General features: G+C 42.9%; 1 protein-coding gene and 1 long non-coding RNA gene across 2 annotated transcripts in view; one reads left to right on the forward strand and one right to left on the reverse strand.

The window, feature by feature from the left end:
* Positions 1-1,490: 1,490 nt before the first annotated feature.
* LOC112444758 (uncharacterized) lies at positions 1,491-22,375 on the forward strand. Its single transcript, XR_003033107.2, has 3 exons — positions 1,491-1,635; positions 10,813-10,935; positions 21,195-22,375. It is a non-coding gene; the product is annotated as an uncharacterized lncRNA (long non-coding RNA).
* GLUD1 (glutamate dehydrogenase 1) overlaps positions 5,252-23,691 on the reverse strand; it is a 40,005-nt gene continuing 21,565 nt past the window's right edge. Inside the window, 8 exon segments of the mRNA NM_182652.2 lie at positions 5,252-6,620; positions 7,821-7,883; positions 11,496-11,587; positions 12,683-12,806; positions 13,417-13,497; positions 13,746-13,883; positions 15,667-15,804; positions 17,869-18,048. Coding sequence (NP_872593.2) covers positions 6,501-6,620; positions 7,821-7,883; positions 11,496-11,587; positions 12,683-12,806; positions 13,417-13,497; positions 13,746-13,883; positions 15,667-15,804; positions 17,869-18,048 — 936 coding nt within the window. The 3' untranslated portion in view covers positions 5,252-6,500.

A 23,691-nucleotide genomic window follows, 5' to 3' on the forward strand; every position in this document is an offset into this window, starting at 1 on the left:
ATCCCAAGGCCCCCCAAAACATAGAATGGCAAATTTGATGTTTTTGTAGGGGTGGGGGCAAAGTACCTCAGATATTGTGAGAAAGTTGCAAAGACTAGATATTTGGAATGAACCCTTTTTAATCAGTAGATGTTGCTTTTAAAGTGTTCAACAAGGAACAACAGAAGGAAGAAGATGCAAAGCAAAACCACTGTTTTGTCAGTAAGTCACCACCGGGGCCCCATAGGTGGCTCTATACTAAAACACAGGAAAAACAACGAAAGGAGACAGCCTCTCATTGGTGGAAAGAAAGAAACACTGGTTAATGAGAAGGCTTAGGGGCTCCCTTGGACTTGAGGCGGTATGAGGTGGTAAATAAGTTTAAACAAAAAAAATTTTTTTTAATTAGTTTAGAAGGAAAAACTGGGGGCTAAAATGTCCTTTCGGGGCTTTGAAAATTCCCAACATACTTTGAAGATTCCCAGCATACTGCTGGGAATGTAGGCCATGCACATGTGTGAGGCCATAGTTCACTAAAGACCTGAGAAGGCCTGAGGGTCAGTTCTCACCTTTACCCCTGAGGATTTGTGCAGGCAGGACGTGAGAACCAAGGCCAACATGTAAATTGGCTGGCTTAGTGTTGAAGGTGAGGCCCAGCATGCAGAGTCTTGGCAAAGATAGGAGACCTACTGATTCTAGGTCCTCGAAGAAATCTCTGTCTAGTCATTAGTGACCACTAAGCTAACTGAGGAGAAATTTCAGTGGCTACACGCAACAAATAAAACTGACTGTTAGAATTAGTTCAGAACGGTCACTAAACACTCAACAACAGCAAGTCTTGGGGGAGGAGTGTGAAATCTGATTTTCAGAGTTCCCAGTTTATATTACTTAACATGTCTAGTTTTCAGCAAAAACAAAACAAAGATATGCAAGGAAAGAAATTATGATCGACTTAAAGTGTGTGTGCAGGATGGAAACTGTGCCTAAAGATGCCCAGAAAATGGACTTACTACACAAAGACTTCAACTATTTTAAACATGTTTGAAGAGCTAAAAGAAATATCTAAAGAACTAAAGGAAGGTATGAGATCAATATTAACTAGAGAATACAAATAGTTAGAAATTATAAAAAAGGAATGAAATTAAATAAAAATGAGAATTTATTACCAAATTCAAGGCCATGAAGGTTTATCAATATGGTTTGTTCTTATAGCGTTACAGTTTCATCTCTTATACTTAGGTCTTTGATCCGTTTTGAGTTAATTTTTATACACGGAGTGAGGAAGAAGTCATACTTTGTTCCTTTGCATGTGGATATACAGTTGTCCTAATGCCTTTTGTTGAAGAGTCTATTCTTTTTTCATAGGATGGTGTTATGTGTTGAATTGAGTCCGCCTGCAAAAGATATGTCTGAGTCCTAATCTCCAGTACCTGAGAATGTAACCTTATCTGGAAACAGTCATTGCAGATGTAACTAGTTAAGATGAGGTCATAATGGAGTAAGGTGGACACTTAGTCCAGTATAACTGGTGTCCCTATAAGAACACACACACAGAGGGACCTTGGCCACATGGCAACAGAAGCAGAGATTGGAGTGATACAGCTGCAAGCCAAAGAGTGCCACGGCTTGATGGCCACCACTAAAAGCTAGAGAAAGGTAAGGAGTTCTTCCCTTTGGGCTTCAGGGAAAGCATGGTCCTGCTGACACCTCAATTTATTGCAGCCTAAACTACAAGACAATAAAATTCCATGTGTTTTTTTTTAAAAATGTTTGTTTAGCTATGTATTTTTGGCTGTGTTGGGTCTTAGTCACAGTGGTACGGGCTTTGCTAGCTGTGGCATGTGGCTCAGTAGTTGTGGCCCAGACTTAGTCCCCAGCCAAGGATCAAACCCACGTCCCCTGCTTTGGAAGGTGGATTCTTAACCACTGGACCACCGGGGAAGTCCCAAAAGTTCTGTGGTTTTAAGCCGTCCAATTTGTGGTACTTTAAGGCAGCCTTGGGGAACTAATACAAATGATGTTGGCACTAATGTTAAAAAAAAATCAGTTAACCACAGAAGCTTCTGGACTCTAAGTTCTATTCCATTGGTCTGTAAGGCTTTCACCTCCTTGGTTAAATTTATTTCCTCCCAGACATTTTATTCATCTGGATACTATTGTAAGTGAAATTGTTTTCTTAATTTCCTTTACAGATTGCTCTTTGCTGATGCACAGGAAAACTGATTTTTGAGTGTTGGTCTTGTGCCCTGCAACTTTGCTTAGTTTGTGTATTAGTTCCAGTAGAGAGAGAGAGAGAGAGAGTGAGTGTGTGTGTGAGTGTGAGTGTGTGTGTTCTAGAGAGAGTGTGTGTGTTCTATGGGATTTTCTGTATATAGAATCATGTCATCTGTAAACAGTTTATCTTGTTTTCCAATTCAGATGGCTTTTTTTTTTGCCTAATTGCTCTGGCTGGGACTTCCAGTATAATGTAGAATAACAGGGTGAAAGCAAGAACATTGTTCTTCAGGGAAAGCTTTCTGTTTTTCACTGATGAGTATAATATTAGCTGTGGGGTTTTCATAACTGTTGCTTATGTTTAGACACGGTCTTGGATTTTGTCAAGTGCTTTTTCCACAGCGATTGATATTATGTGTCCCCTCTCCCCTTTGTTCAGTTAATGGGGTTTATTAGATTGATTTCTTCATGTTTATACAGTGAAAACTTTTATATTTAGAATTAGCCAGTTGGACTCATTTTAGACGATCCCAGTTTTGTTTGCAACATCCAAAGTATTGTAGTCAGGAGCCGGTTAAACATATGCCTTCATCAGGTCTGATCAGGGTGTTGACCTTAGCCATGTGAACATCACAGTGCTTTTTCACAGCATGTTTAATCCAGTGCTTGTTGGCCTTGACATCCACAGTGAATACCAGTGTTATGTTTCCTTCGTGGCTGACTCTGGGGACGGGGAGCTTGATGATGGCATAGCGGTCAGACTTGTTTCTGTTACAGGTGCTCTTCTAGGGTTATTCAGGCTGCCTCCTGAGTCAGTGTTTTGGGCTGTCAGAATGTGTGTGATGTCCGGATCTCCTTTTTTTTTGTGGCTGTGGATGCCTTTGAACACTGCTTTGTTGGCTTTTCAAAGCCTTTACTGTAGCTTTGGCTTTGAGAGGTGCAGCAGTTTCTTTCTCCACCTTTGGCGCCATCTTCATTCATAAAAAAGATTTCAGATTGATTTCTTATGTTGATCCATCCTTGCATTCCTGGGATAAATCCTACATGATCATGATGTAGGTATGATGTATGTATTTTTGTGCTCTTGGATATTCAGAAAGTTTCTGAATACTATTGTGTTTTTGTTACTAAGGGGTATTTTTTTAAATTGAGGAATTGGCTTATAGTGCCGTGTTAGTTTCTGGTATGCAGCAAAGTGGTTCAGTTACACATATGCCTTTTCATTATGGTTTATTATAGGATAATGAATATAGTTCCATGTTAATACAGTAGGGCCTTGATTATCCATCCTATATACTCAATCACATATGCTAATCCGAAACTCCCAGTCCTTCCCTCCCCTACTTCCCTCTCCCTTGGCAACCACAAATCTGTTCTCTGAGTCTTCCTGTTTGGTAGGTATGTACATTTGTCATATTCTAGATTCCACATGTAAGTGATATGGTATTTGTCTTCTCCTGATTTACTTCACTTACTGTGGTAGTTTCAAGGCTCACCATGTTGCTACAAATGGCATTATTTCACTCTTCCGTGTGGCTGAGTATGTTTCCAGTATACGCACCACGGCTTCTTTATCCGTTCATGCCAGTGGCCACTGTGGTTGTCTCCACGTCCTGGCTATTCTGTTATGCTGCTATGAACGTAGGGATCCATGTACCGTTTGGAACTAGAGATTTGTCTGGACACATGCCCTAGACACAGATTTCTGGATGGTATGGTACCTCGTTTTTTTTTAAGTAACTTCCACACTGTTTTCTATAATGTCTACACAATTTATAATCCCACTAACAGTGTAAGATGGTTTCCTTTTCTCAACATACTCTCCAACATTTATTATTTGTAGACTTTTAAATGATGGCAGTTCTGACTCATGTTACAGGACACTGAATATTGTTTATATATATAATCTCTCCCATATACTGTTTGGTTGCCACGCTGTGTCTGGCTTTTTTGCACCCCATGGACTGTAGCCCACCGGGTTTCTCTGTCCATGGGATTTTCCTGGTGACAATACTGGAGTGGGCTTTCATTGCCTTCTGCAGGGGAGCTTCCTGACCCAGGAACTGAACCTGTGTCTCCTGCATCGCAGCTGATTCTCACTGCGTGGCACCGAGCCACCAGGGAAGCCCCGGCGCACACACACACACACACACACACACACGCACACACACAGGATACTGGTGTGTAATCTTCTCTGCCTGGCTTTGGTATAAGGATAATACTAACCTCATAGGTGTCAGGGCTTCCCTGGTGGCTCAGCGGTAAACAATCTGCCTGCAATGCTGGAGGCGCAGCATGACTATATAAACACTCCCAAAACGTCAGCCAAAGACCACACTAGGATTCATCATCCCACTTTCACATGACCTAAACTCTACTCACCCACTCGGTATTGTTCCAAATATTACGGAGCTTGTTTTCACATCTCTCCCTGCCGCCCCCACTCCTATTTTAATGTTCCATTTAGAATGCAAATAGACATCACTGTGCTTGGGAAGGGCTTGCCATGACCACAGTGCCATGGGCTTCTCTACTCCTTGACCAGATGCTCAGAACCATGGAGAGACAGACTCAGTACAAAACAGACACCAAGTTCAGCTGAAAGTTATGTTCCAGATTTGCCAGCTATATAAGCTGGTGGAATCAGGTCTAGAATCCAGTTGTTGATTATGGATACTATGATTACTATGAATCATATGAATACTATGATTATTAGCATTCTGTCTTGTTATATCCTGTGACTAAATTATTAAAAACAAAACCATAATCAACAAAACCTCCCTTTGTTAAAAAGTACTTATATATAAAAAAAGGTATATAAATTATGTTGGTACATCAGTTTTAAGCACTAGAACCTCTTCCCTGAGAACAGCCATTGATCTTGTTTCATAGACTAAAACAGAAAAGAATCCAAGGATCAAATTTGGGCTGCTCAATATAATCCAAAGATACGTTATGTATGTGTTTGTTTCAAAAATTTCAGAAACCCAATTAGTTTTATCATCTACTGAAAAAGGCAAACATATCAAATACAAAAACACAGAAAAGAAACATAAGCTTTGGAAAAGGTAGTCTTTTTAATAACTGTTGTATCACCAGGTTAAGTCATGCAGTTACAAAGTAGTTAGAAATTTCTAAAAGGATATTATTGTTTAAAAAAAAAAGAAAAGCTCATTCTTACATAAATACTCTCTAGTACTTCATTGGGACACTACTGTTCAAAGGCCCTGGCCAAACAACTCCCAACAAAACACACCCCAAGTTGCTTCCAGCCGACTGGGGCGGAAGCCGTGCACAGAGATGAGGCCTCCAAACGAGGACACAAAGTCAGGGCGAGTTGGGGCCATTGGCAATGCTCAGGGCTGCCAGCCAGACTCCGAAGAGGGAGCCCAAGCAGTTTTTTCTGGGACACTCTACTTGAATTATCGTTCAATTAGTCAATGCAACAGATCTTCAAAAGAGAACAATTAATTAACATGATAAGGAGGTTACTACATTCTTTGGACTATATATCATAATTGTGGTTAGTAAATTCGACAGCCTTAACAAAAATAGCCTCCATCATTTGCAGGTATGAAGATAACTTAATTCTCTACTGGGCTTTTTATTTTTGCTGGATGACAGTATGCAATTGACAAGCTATAAATGATACTGTTTTATGTTATAAAAATACTAGCTTTTTTCATTTATTATGTTTATAGGCATTCACTGCTTGAGTCAAGGTTAGGCTTGTTAAATGATTAAAGGCAATTTTCTTACAGCAGCATGTACTTTTTCTAAAATAAAATACATAAAGAGAAACAGTTTTGTTTTTGTTTGTAACCTGTAAGATCGAGTTATTTTGCTGATGTAAAATACCAATAACTCACTTGAGAACCATGCTACCTCCTGAAAATGCCACGTACCTGCTTCTTACATGTGTCAAAGCTCCTGGCAGACGTGTTCAGAGCCGAAGCGGCAAGTGACCGACTGGTCTTGGCCGGCAGGTGCCTTCCCAGGGCCACAGCCGACTGTGCCGAGGAGCAGCCATGGAGAAAGGCAGCACAGGCAGGCGGAAGAAACTGTATTTAAAGGCAAAATGCCCAAACGACTCTCTGGAATAGCTAATTTCTACGATCACCTATTAGCTTATACATGATCCCCTAACCTTAATTTTCTTAAGGGGCTGATTTGGATTGACTTGTTGCAAATGGTGTCCATTATCTGTTAAGTCATGAGAGAGAGATTTCCGTGGTTACATGTAAACTCGTGATAGGTCTGCAGATGAAGAGGTGAAAGGGCAGTGAGGAAGTCAGCCACAGCCTGGTCTATGTGAAGGTCACGCCAGCCTCGTTGTACACCCTGAAGACCTTCTCGATGGCGTTGACGTAGGCGGCCGTTCTCAGGTCCAGCCCCAGGTTATACTTCATGGCCGTGCGCATGATTTGCTGAGGTGAAGGGGAAAGCGCAGTGGTTATCAGCCCGACTCAAGCAGCCAGTCTATGAACACAGGCGCGTAGGAGCCTGGTACGTCACCCGGTACCACTTTAGGACCGGATTTGTACAGCCAAAGAGAAACTACTTAGGCAGAGGAACAACTTCTAGGTGGGAACGATTAATTCTCTGGAATTAATACAAACTACTGTTTAGGCAACAAGAAGGTGCTACTCTACTCTTCAGAATTTAAGATGCGAGCTATCTCTAGGCCCCTTAGACATCTAGTAATCTGAAGTAAGTATGATATACACTAATAATTAAATGAACTAAGGATGGGGTGATGGAAATGTTCTGGGGTTAGTGGTAGTGGCTACATAGCTTTGTGAACATACTTAAAGGCTTTTTGTTATGTATTTTAAAAGGGTGAATTTACGGTACGCTGCTGCTGCTGCTAAGTCACTTCAGTCGTGTCTGACTCTGTACGACCTCATAGACGGCAGCCCATTAGGCTCCCTTGTCCCTGGGATTCTCCAGGCAAGAACACTGGAGTGGGTTGCCATTTCCTTCTCCAATGCATGAAAGTGAAAAGTCAAAGTGAAGTCGCTCAGTTGTGTCCGACTCTTAGCGACCCCATGGACTGCAGCCCACCAGGCTCCTCCATTCATGGGATTTTCCAGGCAAGAGTGCTGGAGTGGGGTGCCATTGCCTTCTCCTACAGTATGCTAGTTATCTAAAAAAAATTAACGGCAAACACCATGATTAACATCTGCTCTGCTATTTCAACTTAATGCCAAGTGGATAGAATCTGAACTTGAGAAGAAATTAAGAAAACTGGACTCAAACTGTGCTTCAAAGGCTTTGAAATAATGATCAAGTTGTCAAGAAAACTTTCACATATACCAAATTCTATGCAGTAAGGTAGCTTCCTATAGCTATAACAGAGTAATGTGCACTGAGCTGCAATCCAGTTTGGCTGACTAAGCTAAACATCACTCCTCCTAACTTGGCATTAATTATTTCAAAGTCTGGAAAACATATTGAGGACCCTGGAAACAACACTCATCATTTAAGAATGAAAAAGCACACATTCTGGAACATTTAAACAGACTGATATTTTCTGTCACTGCACACACAATCGGGCGGCTGAGGAGACACGGCTGAGCTGCACTTCATGTAACCAGCAGAAACACTAACAGCATCTGCATACGTACCCTGGCAGAGCGCTCCATGGTGTAAGCTAAACCAGAGTGCACGATGTCTTTCTCAGAGGCACCCTGTTAGGAAAAAGAATAGTTTAACCAAAACCATACAAAGACATGCTTCACCTGTCAGAGAACAATGGATTCTTAAGTCAATATACAGTGAGATAGAATTGTTTTCTTTCAGGCAAGATATACTTCTGAACTTTATCCAATTAATATGTGTTCACTCAGGAAGGTACATTTGTATAACATTTGTATCAATTAAGAAACATGGGTTAAACCTTATTCCAAACTTGTTCTACCAAATTAGGAAACACTCGCTTTACAAGTGAACACTGCTATGCCTTTCACTCATTCACTCAAATGCTGCGTATGTACTATGTGCTAGGAACTCTTCGAGGTACTGAGGACACAGCAGGAAACAGAACAACGAAAATTCTCTCCTCTCATAGTTTAGATTCTAGTGGGGGAAACAGCACACACACTTAAAAACCATGCCGCTAAGATCATCAGAATTTTGGATTCAGACTAAGAATGGCTCAGGGCCTGAGGGCTTCCACTGTTAACAGGGCAGAGTGATGACAGGGATCAGCAGAAGGGCTGGCGGGTGAGGCAGGGAGAAACCCAGGAGGATGCGGCACCCTGGGAGTTAAGACGTATTCCACGGGAAGTGATCACCTGTGACCAGCGGAGGAAGATGAGAACTGGAAAACGACAATATGGCAAATGACAATCTGGCAATGCTGCCAAACTGGTTACCTGGACAAGAGCAGTTTTGGTGGCGTGCTGGGCAGAACAGGAGGTACGGATGCAGAAGAACTGAGAACAGTATATGCACCTTTTACGGAGGTATGCTGTATTAGCAGCGGTCCCCTACTTTTTTGGCACCGGGGACATGTTTTGGGGAAGACAGTCTTCCCACGGACTGGGGAGGAAGGACGGTTTTGGGGTGACTCAAGCACATTTATTGTGCACTTTATTTCTATTATTATCACACTGTGATATATAACGAAGTATACAGCTCACCATCACTCCCCACTCGCTGACAGGGTTCTGGTATGAGCTCCAAGCAACTGACTTACACTGTCCCTGTGCAGGCAGATCTGCTGATGATCTGTATCTGCAGCCGCTCCACGGTGCCAGCACCACGGCTCCAGCTCCACCTTGGGTCACCAGGCACTAAATGCTTGTGAGCCTGTGCCAGTCACAGTAGGGTTTGTGCTCCTAGGAGAATACCATGCCATCGCTGACCTGATAGGAGGCGGGGCTCAGGTGGTACTGCCAGCAGTGGGGAGTGGCTATAACTACAGACGAAGCTTCACCCATTTGCCTGCTGCTCGCCTCCCGCTGTGCAGCTGGTTCCTAATAGGCCACAGACGGTACCCAGGGGCTGGAGGCCCTTGCTATACAGGAAATAAAAATGACAAGACCTGGAAGGGCAAGTGTGATTGAAAGATTTATATTTTCTTAAGACAGCATTTGTTACATTGATAGGAATGACTGACGAGGGAAAATTGATGATGCAAAAGAGGCAAAGGTCTGCTGGGAATTGAAAACCTTTGAGAAATTGAAAACAGGCCATCCAGTTGCCCAGAACAAGATGCAGGCTGAGATGGAAGCACAAAGAGTTGCTCTAGAATAATAACAGGGTACAGATACCAGAAGCTGCAAGTTCCCTGATGCTTCGCTTTGCTGTGAACAGATACCAGGGCATGAACTGGAGTGCAGGGGAGGAAAAAAGGAGAAAATATGATATCATCACCAGGAAAATGAGAAGATGAGTGGAACAGGGAAAAGTAACTTAATTGCTGGGGAACTGAGAGCCTACTTGAAGTTAGAGTTTGAAGAGTCAGTGGGGCCTCCTGCTACAGGGAAGGAATGAAGGAGGCAGAGCACGGAATTTCATCAGGTTCTGGTGTTAACAAGAGGGTGTGATGAAGCAAAACAAGACCAGGGAGTGACTGTAATGATGGTGAATGGAATTTAAGTGAAGAAGGCAATGGCACCCCACTCCTGTACTCTTGCCTAGAAAATCCCATCAACGGAGGAGCCTGGTGGGCAGGGGTCGCGAAGAGTCGGACAAGACTGAGCGACTTCACTTTCACTCTTCACTTTCATGCACTGGAGAAGGAAATGGCAACCCACTCCAGTGTTCTTGCCTGGAGAATCCCAGGGACAGGGAAGCCTGGTGGGCTGCTGTCTATGGGGTTGCACAGAGTCGGACACGACTGACGTGACTTAGCAGCAGCAGCAGGGGTAATGGGGACAGTGAAAATATGATCAAGTCAGTGACACAGGTCCTGGCAGGGCCAGATCATGGCTGGGGAGGGGAGACTAGAGGAAGGGAGGTGGGGGCAAAAACTTGTTTTTCAGCTAAAACTTATTACAAAACTCCTGTAATAAATAAGTCAATAAGAGATGAGAAACAGCCTTAAAATCAAGAATTGGAAGCACTGAAAGCATTTGAAAGTTGCTGATACACTGATACACTGGCCGCTACGTGCGGGCCATGTGCTAGGATGTGGGGCGACCACGGGAGGAGCAAGAAGCCCACCTTACGGCTGCTGCAGCGGCGGGGCCTGGGGACGCACGTAACTTCCCTGCGATGGAAGGACAGATGAAATGCTGGCACACAGAGGGAACTTCCAGGGGACAGAGATGTGACGATACTCAAGCAGGGAGCAGGTCTGGGTATTCCAAAAGGAGGGACCAAAACCAGGGATGCATAGTTGTGGAAAAGCGGAAGGTTCTTGGAAGAGAACACTGAGTATCCAGAGTGCAAAGAGCGTATTTTCTCGTTCAAAACAAAGCCCTTGACATTTCCTCATGTTGTAACAGTCTTAAATTATATTTTCTATGATGGACTATTTCATAAGATATATCACTTAGCCATTTTATGGCCCTCCCACCCCCCACCAGAATGTTAAATCAAACCTAATTTTGAAAATGACTACACACACAGTTCAGTGACATTATGCACAGAATTATTCCTCTCCTTTAGAACTGTTTTTGTAGGATTAATTCCCAGAAGGGATGTTATTATAGTGTCGAAGAGGAGCAACACTTGAATAACATTTTTGCACTGTCAGCAGAATGAAGGTACAACTGCTTCACCACAGACATGGTGAGTATAAGATCCATTGTTTAAGCTAGTTTAATACGTTAAAGGATCCTTATTTTAATTTGTATTTCTTTAACAATGAGGTTAAACATTTCTTCTAAGCCTATTTCCTGTGATTTTTTTCATGATGTATGCCATTTACTGGTAAAGAGATTCTCTTTATGATGTGTATTAATATAATCTATTGAAAGCTAATTAACATCAAATATCCTTTCTCATCTGTTTTCTTAATGTGTCCATATTGCAATTGCAATCTTTATATAAGTCAATCTAATGTTTACTTTTCAGTTCTATTTCTCTAAAGCTTGAGAGTCAACATACACAATAATTCTTCACAATCGTGTTAGAATCACTTGCTGAGTCATCTGTATTGTAGAAGTATCAAAAGCAGTAGAACCATGAATTATTTCATGCTAAGATACTCCATTTTTAGAACATAATAAAAAGGGAAGCCATATAGTGGTCATGTTGGTCACCACCCCTTAAGCCCATTTAATCTATCCGGCCTAATCTGAAGAAGAGAGCCGGCCGTGCATGGAAAATGCCGTCACGAGCACACTCACCGATATCCTGTCTTGGAACTCTGCTGTGGGTACAATGGGAATAGTTCCACCATGTTTTCCAAATTTCCTTTCCAAACTCTCTTGAACAGACACTATAAAAAGCCGAGAAATGAAGATAAAACGCTAGTAGGAAAAAACAAATGAAATACAACCCAAAGTAGCCCAAACTATATTCACAATCCTAAACTGAATAGTTTTAGAAACCTTCAACGCTAATGACATAAAAGGGTTACTCATTTAAAACTGAGCTAAAAGGATAAAGCACTTTGCCAAATTCCTATGTAAGTGTGAATTTAGGTCACCGGTCTGTTTCCGTAACACCCATTACCAGGGTTTTTCCTTGGCTCTTTTAAAAAGAAAAAGGAATGGAAATTGATGGAAAACTTCACCCAGATTCTCAGTGGGCTCAGTAAAGCTCAGCTGGAGGTCTTGGTCTTATTTTAGCTTGAGGAAAATACCAGTGTTAACTCTGAAGCCTACTCTAGTCAAAGACTAAAAGCATTCTTATCAAAAGATGCAAAAAATTCTTGACACTAGATAGGTCTTTACCAAGAGCAATCTGAGAAAGCAATGGATGATTATCAACAGGGTTTAAAATGATACTCTTTATATACTACTAACTTACAGATCATGTTCTGGGAACACCTGCAGAATAAACACTGGAATATAAATACATTCTAGAGAGTTCATATATTGAACACCTCTAAAGAAATTGTATATTTTTGGTCTAAGACTCATGAGACAGAATGGTTTCCTACTCTGAGATTAAATAAGAAGTGGGGGAGGGAGGTTCCAGAGGGAGGGGACTCATGTATACCCATGGCTGATTCATGTTGATGTATGGCAGAGACCAACACAATATTGTAAAGCAATTATCCTCCGGTTTAAAAAAAAATTTTAAAAACTAAAAGAAAAAAACATCTAAGTATGTAACTATTACTCACTTAATACCACTATCTCATTATTGGTTAATAGAAAAATAACAGAATTCTATATCACCAAAACTACCATTTAATAGAAAAACCTGTAATTACTTTTTAAAACTCAGATACATATCAGAATTATCTTGGAATTTTTTTGGGGAAAAACAAAAAAGGAAATTAGTCCTTTTATTAAACACAGGCTTTCCCCAACCTTTAAGGTGGCCCAAAAGCTTACTCTTAGAGAACACAATAATCAGAACTCACTAAGCAAGTGGTAGTTAGAATCCCTTTCATATTTGAAGGTCAAACGACCGTAGCTGACATGATTTAGATTCTTCAGCCACTCAAAGTAAGACACTGTCACTCCTCCAGCATTCAGGTAGAGATCCTATATACAAAAAAATGAGATGATGGTTGTAGTAAAAGCTTACAGTGAACATAAGAGCTCAATGTGAAAGCAGATTAAATTTCAAACTTCCCATATATATCTTAGAGGCAGAAATTTTACACTTAAGAAATTCAGTTTAGCTGAAATTTTTAAAGTGCTTGCAGCAAAAGGAGTTCTTCAAAATGCATCACAAGTCAACACTAACTTCTAATGACCTTTTGCTACAGACCCCATGCTTAACCACTGAAAAACTTAAGCACATGTTACTCATATTAGCTTTCTGAGTAAAAGGAGCGAGGAACATTTGCAAGTTACAGTAGTATTTCTAGCACATTTCACATTTATATAACTGGATTTAAGAAGTCTAAATACATACTCAAGAAAGAGCCTGAAGTTGAAAGAAAATGTTCAGGTCCAAGTGAACTGTCTTTTTTTTTTTTCGACAGGCTTATTATATTAACCACACTTCCACTTTATTTTCTTAAAAGCAAAATAAAGATGAAAAATTCACTAAGGCTTGGGAAACTAACAATCCTCTCCTCACAATTCCTTGCAAAAAACAATTATGACTCTGAGTACATATAAAATCTGGCAAACATAGTTTACTTACTGGAATAACCATAATGTTCCTCTCTAGGAAAATCTTATCAGCTTCTGGAGTTGTCGGTCCGTTGGCACCTTCAGCAATGATCTGCAAGAAAGTTAGAAACATAGAGAAATGCTGATAACACTGTGAAATCACCTCCAGCTGAGCCTCAGAGATGTGTGCACGGGAGAGGGCTGGGAGAGACAAAAAATTCCCCTTTAAACTGCATGCTGGGGAACTATATGTGAATTATATCCCAGTAAAGCTTTCTTTTTTTTTTAAAGAAGAAACCTATTAGAGCTTTTCTATGACCTTCAATCCCATTAGTAAGGCGGAACCCATCGTCATGTCACCTTGGCTTTGACTCTTGGTGCATTGGACTTGGTCAGCTGCTTCTCGCTGGCAGCAGGGATTAGTATGTCACAGTCAACCTCCAAGATGCTCCCTTCATAGATCTTTGCTTTGGGAAAGCCCAGGATTGTTCCATGTTGCTATTATTGATTAAAAATCAGAATTAATGGTTGCGACAGAGTTTAAATGTTTATGTTCAGTGCCTATGATATGAAGTCTCATAAGCAAACAAAGTGAAAAGACAGCGCACAGAAGGGAGAAAATATTTGCAAATGAAGAGACCAACAGGGATTAATCTCCAAAATATACTCATGCAGCTCATTAAAAAAACAAACGAATGAATGGAAGACCTGAATAGATATTTCTCCAAAGAAGACATACAGATGGCCAAGAGGCACATGAAAAGATGCTCAGCATCACTAATTATTAGAAAACGCAAATCAAAACTACAACGAAGGAAAAAAAAAAAACTACAACGAAGGGCTTCCCTGGAGGTTCAGTGGTTAAGAATCCACCTTGCAGTGCAGGGGACACCAGTTTGATCCCTGATCCGGGAACAATCCACATGCCTTGGGGCAACTAAGTCTGTGCGCTTCAACTACTGGGCCTGCGCCCCAGAGCCCAGGAGCGGCAGCTACTGAAGCCCTCGTGCCCTACAGCCTGTGAAGTCCCCGCATGGCGCCTAGAGAGTAGCCTCCTCTCACTGCAACTGAAGCACAGCAATCAAAATACAGCACAGCCAATAAAGAAAGAAAAATACTAAAAACAAAACAATTGTACAATGAGCTAGCACCTTACAGGGTCAGAATGGCCATCAACAAGAAATCTGCAAACAATGCTGGACAGGCTGCGGAGAAAAGGGAGCCCACCTACACCGCTGGTGGGAATGTGAATTTGGCATAGCCAGTATGAAGCGTAGTATGGAGGTACCTACAAATAGAGCTACAGTATGATTCAGCCATCCCCTCCTGGGCATGTATCTGGAGAAAACTATAATTCAAAAAGATAGATGTAAGTAGCCAGGGCAGAGAAACAACCTAAATGTCCCCTGGCAGAGGAATGGATGGAGAAGATGGTGCACATATACAATGGGATATCACTCAGCCATAAAGAGCAGGAAACAACGCCATCGGCAGCGACATGAGCGGACCTAGAGACTGTCCTACTGAAGAAAGGCAGACAGAGACAAACACACGATACTGCTCGTGTGTGCAGTCTAAAAAGGGCATAAATGAACGCATCTACAAAACAGGAATAGAGTCCCTACTGAGTGAAGAAAGGCAGACAGGGAGACACATACATGATATGCTTGTGTGCAATCTAAAAAGGGCATAAATGAACGCATCTACAAAACACGAATCGAGTCCCTACTGAGTGAAGAAAGGCAGACAGGGAGACACATACATGATATGCTTGTGTGCAATCTAAAAAGGGCATAAATGAACGCATCTACAAAACAGGAATAGAGTCCCTACTGAGTGAAGAAAGGCAGACAGGGAGACACATACATGATATGCTTGTGTGCAATCTAAAAAGGGCATAAATGAACGCATCTACAAAACAGGAACAGAGTCACAGATGAAGAAGATAAACTTACGGTCACCGAGGGGGAAAGTGGGGGAGGGAAAAATCGAGAGATTGGGACTGACAGACCAGTACATATAAAACTAGATGACCAGGAAGAACCTACTGTGTGGCACAGGGAACTCTACTCAGTGCCCTGTAAATGACCCACGTGGGACGGAACCCACAAGTGGATGTATGTACACCTGATTCACTTCGCTGTACAGCAGAAACTAGTGCAACATTGTAATCCCAATAAAAATTAATCTAAAAAAAGCAATGGAAACAGATTTCAACAATGCTTATTTCAACTTTATAACATCCAGGTGGTCAAACTCCTCAGATATTAGAACAACATACCAATTTGAAGTCTTCCAGTTCCTTTGGGTCAATACCATCTGGATTCCATATGCTGCCATCAGACTCACCAACAGCAACACATTTAGCACCAAAACGATGTAAATATCTCATAGAGTGCAGGCCCACATTACCAAATCCCTGTGAAGAACAGTTGTACATGAAACAAAAATCAAAGTCCTAGCACAGATGGTTAAGTCTTATTCTGACCAATACACATGCTATTAGTTTAGAAGTAATTCTCAAAATCCTTTTGACAAAAGAAACCATGTCTCTCTTCAATAATAAATTTCTGTGTTTTGGAATTCAGAACTCAACCCTTTGTAATTTGTGCTAGTGAGTCCTGAAGACGTTCAGTTACGAGCAGCTTGCTGACTTATAAAGAAATGGCTACTACGTAGGACTTCAGTCCCTGATGGCCAGATATCCTATGGTCATGAAAAGATAAGTCACTAACTGGGAGGAATATGAGTCTTATTTTAAAGTAGAGTTCAACTTAATTTCGATTCTTCTAAGCAAACTAATCAAACATCGAGCAAAAGCTGAAATCTGGATCACTGTGTATACACATAACAGTTTAAGAGGATGTATTACTCTGCAAATGTCCACTTTAAACCTTAAGAGATCCAAAGGATCAAATTTTAAAGGCTCCAACTGAGAGTGTAAGGATGTGGAACTCGCCTCTCCCCAGAAATACATCAAAAATATATCTGCGAATGGAACAATTTTCACAGAATACCTACTAATCACTAGACCTCAAACGCCTGAAAGGACAAGAGAGATCTGTTAGTTTAGATCTTTCCATTAATAGATCTTTAAAGATCTATTAATCAGGTAGGATGAAAGAAAAAAAAAAAAAGGGAAGTGGAATGGGACCTGTGTCCCTGGAGTGAAAGTGTAAAAGTGTTAATCACTCAGCTGTGTCCAACTCTTTGTGACCCCATGGCCTGTGGCCTGTGAGGCTCCTCTGTCCATGGAATTCTCCAGGCAAGAATACTGGAGCAGGTAGCCATTCCCTTCTCCAGGGAATCCTCCCTGACCCAGGGATTGAACCCTGGTCTCTCGCACTACAGAAGGATTCTTTACTGTCTAAGCCACCAGGGAAGCCCTGGAAGGGAGCTACAAAAGGGGAGAGGTTCCTGTATCCTGGGAAGCCGCCTCACAGGTGGGGGAGATCAGGAAAGGGGTTCAGAGGCTCAGAAGAGAGCAAGAACTGTTCTGTGGCAGGCAGATCAGAGAGGAGACCTGCACAGACTGTCCATGCCACCACCCTGCGCACCCCAGCCTGAAATACACGTCTGCTGGCGGAGGTGGGGGGTGAGTGCTGAAACTCAGACTTTAGAGGACAGACCTGGGGGAGGACTGCTATTGGCTGCATGGAGACAGCCTGAGTGTGGCATGGCTGCAACAGAGTGTGTATGAGGAAGCTTGGACCTGCCAGGGACACAGGAGTGTAAGGGCATGCCACTGTAAGTGGCACTTGAAGCGAGGGGCAGGGTTGCCACGCATCCTCTTTCTCTGCAGGCACTGGGGACACACACCCCTGCTGCCCCCTTGCTGGGCTCTTGCAGCTGGCACTGGCAGATTTCCCATGCACAGAGCGGGGCTAAAATCAGAGCTGAGCCCTTGGGCCGTGCATAGCAAAGGGGTGGGCTCGCTGAATACCTAGTGCAGGCTTTGGTCACACTTCCTATCAAGGGGATAACAGCTAGCATACACTGAGGAAAGAGGCGGCGGGCACCCACGCTAAAAATGGCCCTCGCATGAAACAGCACTAAACCCATGCAGGCTACATAGGGATGCGCCCACATGAAAAACAGCCCTCCAAGACCACAGCAGATAATTGTTTCTACTCACAGACATAGAGGACAGACTCGTAGTTGCCAAGGGGGAGGGGGCGAAGGAGGAATGGACTGGGAGTCTGGGAATGGCAGATGTGAATATGAGATGCGTAAAAAGCAAGGTGCTACTGCAGAGCGTAGGAAACTATATTCACTATTCTGTGACAAGCCACAGTGGACAAGAATACGGAAAGGAACCTACACACGTGCGTGACTGAACCTCTACGCTGCATGACAGAAACTAACACAGCCCTGCAAGTCAACAATACGCCAATACGATTTTAAAAATTGCACATCTGAAAACACTGGAAATCTTACTGCCTGAATATCAGTTATTCCTTAAGAGAGCAACAAACATTTTTACCTGAACCGCAAATGTTTTGTCTCCAAATCCTGGTGTCATTCCTAAAATACTCATGTAAGAAGCCTCATTGATGAAGTTTTCAATCCCATGGAACACTCCCCGGCCGGTAGCAGAGATCCGTCCGTGGATTCCACCCTGACTGATGGGCTTACCAGTAACACAGGCGTGGGCATTAATATCCTGTTAAAAAAAAAAAAGGGTGCAAAACTTAAAATTATACTCATTAGAAGTGTGTGTGTCTTCAAGGTATACTTTCATCAACAGAGATAAATCTCACTTTTTCAGATTCTTGTTCCTAGAAAATATATAATAAAGTATATTGTACTTTCTGATGGGAGAAACATGGTTTTAGGAATTTAACATAAAGTAAGGACAATAAAGGAGAGGGCAATGGCACCCCACTCCAGTACTCTTGCCTGGAAAATCCCATGGATGGAGGAGCCTGGTAGGTTTCAGTCCATGGGGTCGCTAAGAGTTGGACATTGACTTCACTTTCACTTTCATACACTGGAGGAGGAAATGGCAACCCACTCCAGTGTTCTTGCCTGGAGAATCCCAGGGATGGGGGAGTCTGTGGGGTTGCACAGAGTTGGACACGACTGAAGCGACTTAGCAGCAGCAGTAGCAGCAGCAAGGACAATAAAGGACAGAAATGGTATGGACCTAACAGAAGCAGAAGATATTAAGAAGAGATGGCAAGAATACACAGAAGAACTATACAAAAAAGATCTTCATGACCCAGATAACCACAATGCTGTGATCACTCACCTAGAGCCAGACATCCTGGAATGTGAAGTCAAGTGGGCCTTAGGAAGCATCACTACGAACAAAGCTAGTGGAGGTGATGGAATTCCAGTTGAGCTATTTCAGATCCTGAAAGATGATGCTGTGAAAGTGCTGCACTCAATATGGCAGCAAATTTGGAAAACTCAGCAGTGGCCACAGGACTGGAAAAGGTCTGTTTTCATTCCAATCCCAAAGAAAGGCAATGCCAAAGAGTGCTCAAACTACTGCACAATTGCACTCATCTCACACGCTAGTAAAGTAATGCTCAAAAAAAAAAAAAAAGTAATGCTTATGAACCGTGAACTTCCAGATGTTCAAGCTGGATTTAGAAAAGGCAGAGGAACCAGAGATCAAATTGCCAACATCTGCTGGATCATCGAAAAAGCAAGAGAGTTCCGGAAAAACATCTATTTCTGCTTTATTGACTATGCCAAAGCCTTTGACTGTGTGGATCACAATCAACTGTGGAAAATTCTTCAAAAGATGGGAATATCAGACTACCTGACCTGCCTCTTGAGAAACCTATATGCAAGTCAGGAAGAAACAGTTAGAACTGGACATGGAACAACAGACTGGTTCCAAATAGGAAAAGGACTACATCAAGGCTGTATATTGTCATCCTGCTTATTTAACTTATATGCAGAGTACATCATGAGAAATGCTGGCCTGGATGAAGCTCAAGCTGGAATCAAGATTGCTGGGAGAAATATCAATAACCTCAGATATGCAGATGACATCACCCTTATGGCAGAAAGTGAAGAGGAAATAAAAAGCCTCTTGATGAAAGTGAAAGATGAGAGTGAAAAACTTGGCTTAAAACTCAACATTCAGAAAACTAAGATCATGGCATCTGGTCCCATCACTTCATGGGAAATAGATGGGGAAACAGTGGAAACAGTGTCAGACTTTATTTTTTGGGCTCCAAAATCACTGCAGATGGTGACTGCAGCCATGAAATTAAAAGATGCTTACTCCTTGGAAGGCAAGTTATGACCAACCTAGACAGCATATTACAAAGCAGAGACATTACTTTGCCAACAAAGGTCCGTCTAGTCAAAGCCATGGTTTTTCCAGTAGTCGTGTATGGATGTGAGAGTTGGACTATAAAGAAAGCTGAAAGTCAAAGAATGGAAGCTTTGAACTGTGGTGTTGGAGAAGACTCTTGAGAGTCCCTTGGACTGCAAGGAGATCCAAAAAGTCCATCCTAAAGGAGATTAGTCCTGAATATTCATTGGAAGGACTGACGCTGAAATTCGAATACTTTGGCCACCTGATTCGAAGAACTGACTCATTTGAAAAGACCCTGATGCTGGGAAAGATTGAAGGCGGGAGGAGTAGGGGACGACAGAGGATGCGATGGTCGGATGGCATCACTGACTCAATGGACATGAGTCTGAGTGAGCTCCAGGAGTTGGTGATGGACAGTGAAGCCTTGCATGCTGCAGTCCATGGGGTCAAAAAGAGTCAGACACAACTGAGTGACTGAACTGAACTGAAACTGTAGCAACCAGAACAGTGTGCAATAGATAAATCGATGGGTGGGACATGAGAAAACAGAGTCTTAATGTATATAGGAAGTCAATATAAAATACAAGAAGCATTTTACGTCAGAGGCTAAAGTATCTAGTATTTAATAAACTGAGGTGATTTGCTACCCAAATGAAATAAGATACAGTGCCTTATTTCATACCATATCCCTTACCCTCCAATGTTCTAGCTGGAGAAGTTAAAAAATGACTATAAATACTTTTACAGAGAGAATTTAGGATTGTGTTAGGTGTATCATTACCAACAAAGAGGATAAAGTAAAAACCCAAAATGTTCCAGTAAAGTGACTTATGGTATTAGTAGTTTTCCCACAGTGTTCCTTCATGAATAGTTAATGCTTATGAATACAGAATCACAAACCAGGTGCCAAATGCTTTTGAACAGAGAAAATGCAAATGTCGGAGCTGACAGCGATCCTCTCTGAGGTCAGGCACTGTGCCGGCTGGCTGCGAGCTGCCCTGAATACCTAATCGTTCTGGAAAGCCTGGGCCAGGGTGGAGAACTTGCTTGCTTTCCAGTGCCCTCACATCTGAACACAGTAACAAAAACTATGGCTTCTTATCTCAGGCCCGGCCCTGATTCTGAATTTCCTATCACTTTAAGGACAGTCTTTTACCAGCGTTTAGTCTGAGGTTTAGTTGGCAAAGCCTCATAAGACTTTCTCCTGTCACCTTTGGGAACCAGCCAGGAAGTAAGAATGTACAGCCCACTGCATTGTCCTGTTCAGTCCAATGCTTTGCTTAAAAAGCCCACACCCAGAGCTCATTTAACGAAAGAAGGTAACATAGAGAAGCAACTTTTGGGAATGGCAGTCAAAACCAAAGTTCTTTGAAGTGCCTCATACTGCTCCTGTTTTATCGTAGGGGATTTGCAGAATTTAGCTGGTGTAGTATTTATACTTATTTTTTGTGTTTACCAAGAGCCACATTATACTATGACTCACTTAATCCTAATGACCATCTCGTGAACTAGGTACTATTGTTATTTTCTAGATGAGGAATCCGAGACACAGACCGCTTAAGGCACTGGCCGCAGGTCGCGGAGCTGGCGTGTGAAGGAGCCCGTTCCAGAACCCTGGGCGTTGACCAGCGCTCCCAACCACACACACACCACGTCGCTTCGGGAAATGAGACAAGTCTAAACGTCTCCACTAGATGCTGTAGCCCCCTTCCTCTCTTTCAGAGGAAACAATATTCCTCCTCTTCTAAGGCTGATTTTCCACTAGGGCCCTTGAAAGATGAATCCGTGGCCCACAGCCAATCAACATGCCAAACAACAACAAAAACCTTTCTCTTTGGAAAACAGGCACCTTTCAAGTTGTCTTTTCGCCAGTGCCATTTTTCTTAAGTGAAGGCTACTCTTCATGCCCTACTTCACTCTCAGCAGCCCCCCTGAAGTCTGGCTCCATCCTTACTCTTCCAACCTAGTTGCTGAATTGGCCTCTGCTCAGAAGCACCCCCAGCATGCACAGTGCACAGCTCTTGGTAGTCCTCATTCTGTTGTAACTAACTGCTTCCCCTCCACCCCGAAAACACTCTCCAGTCTGCCCATTCCTCTCAATTCTAAGGCAGGCCAATAGCGCTTTGGGGCTCCTGTGTCGTCCTCTCTCCCCAACAATCCCATTTTCTGCGGCACACACCTGTTACTTAGCATTTCACTGGCTTCCCTCTGTTTTCACGACAAAGACCAAAGTCCTTGCTGTCACCTACAAGGTAGGACTCTGGTCTGACTCTCTCCTGCGGGCCTCCCTCGTGCCCTCTCTACTCTGGCTACCTCCGTCTTCCCTCAGCCTCTCGTCACCTACTACAAGGTAGGACTCTGGTCTGACTCTCTCCTGCGGGCCTCCCTCGTGCCCTCTCTACTCTGGCTACCAGTCTTCCTGCAGCCTCTCAGGTTCGCTGCTTTTCACATAAGGACCCAGGTGCTTCCTTCTGCCTCTAACCCTTGGCCAGCACCACTTCCCCTGGTTGATAAGTACTCCTCTTTCAGAGTGTAGACCAAAAGGTCACATCTCAAGGAGGCTTTTCTGATCCTACTCCAGAGACGTGGTTCGGTTCCCAGTACTCTTTTCATGGCATCAAAACGCTTCCTTCTAGCCTTACCCCAACTATATTGAACACCTTGCTTGTACTTTATTTTTTTTCATTCTCCAATTAAAAAAAAACTTAATTAATTTGTTTTAATTGGAAGCTAATGACTTTACAATATTGTAGTGGTTTTTGCCATACATTGACATGCATCAGCCATGGGTGTACATGTGTCCCCCATCCTGAACCCCCCTCCCACCTTGCTTGTACTTTATAAGCCTTGCATGTAGTAAGTGATCTCTCTATATTTTTAGAATAAATTGTGAACAGTTAGGGTATGGAGTTCTTAGAGGAAGAGGATCAGGCAAAGCCTTCCTCACAAAAGAGAAGCCATTCTGTTATCTAAGCCTGTCCACGATGCTTGTACTTGAACAGGTCTCAGCACTCAACCATCAGATCAACTGAAATCTAAAGGAAGAAGATGTTGACCTTTTCTGATCTTAGTAAGTTCAGTCAACTAAAACTTGGACTCTGCCAACCACCAAGCCCCTTCATGAATATGCATGTACCCTTGGCTTAAAAGGTTCCCGCTTTTGCTGTTCTGGGAGACACTGCTTTGGGAAAGATCCCTAGTGCTGACTTGCTCTGAGTAGTAAACCAAGCCAGTCTTCAGTCTGGTCATGTCTTGGCCTAACACCCATCAAGGTGAATCCAGGTTTTGGGTAACAAAATGTCTTTCTTCAGTTACTTCCTCTTCCTGTTCCGTACGTGGTTCGCAAGGCTCCACCCCTTCAAGGACAGAGCGCCAACTGTCCTTGTGTCCTGTGCCCGTGGCACTGCTTCCACGCAGCCCAGAGGCCCAGGTCCTCCTGGTTCTTTCTGACTCAACCTTGTCCTTCGCCTTGGTCCCACATGTGCAGCCCGGTACTGCCGAGTCCACTCTGAGCCGAGTCCACTCTGAGCCGGTGCTTCTCCCTAGCCACGTGGCTCCCAGGCTGGGAAGGCGGATGCTGACACTGTGGAGGCCTTCTTTGCTCTAGCCTAACACTGCGGCCAGCCCCTCTCCCTTAAGGAAGAGTCAGCATCAAAGGCTCCCCGCTGACTAGCAAGGAAAACAAAAACACGGGGACTTGAGTATTTTCTTATTCTTTCCTGTACTTCTTCATCTCCTGCTACCTTTCTAAATGTGCCTCGTCTTCAGTCTGAGCTCTACAGTTTCTCTGCCTATTCCCCAAATCCCCACATTTGAATTCTATCCATGTTCAAGGTCTAGCCCTGACCAAATACCTCCTTCCAGGAAGTCTGCTTTCAGAAACTCTCCACCCTGCTATTACACTGTCTTCATACCTTATCTGCTTAATGTGTCTTAGTTTCTTTGAGGGAAAAGCCCGAATTGAATGCTTCTTTATTTCCCATCTACTGTCTTATAATGAATCCTGCCCTGGTGGGTGATCTTTGAGGG

This window comes from Bos taurus, chromosome 28, assembly GCF_002263795.3.
Source record: "Bos taurus isolate L1 Dominette 01449 registration number 42190680 breed Hereford chromosome 28, ARS-UCD2.0, whole genome shotgun sequence".
NCBI lineage: Eukaryota > Metazoa > Chordata > Mammalia > Artiodactyla > Bovidae > Bos > Bos taurus.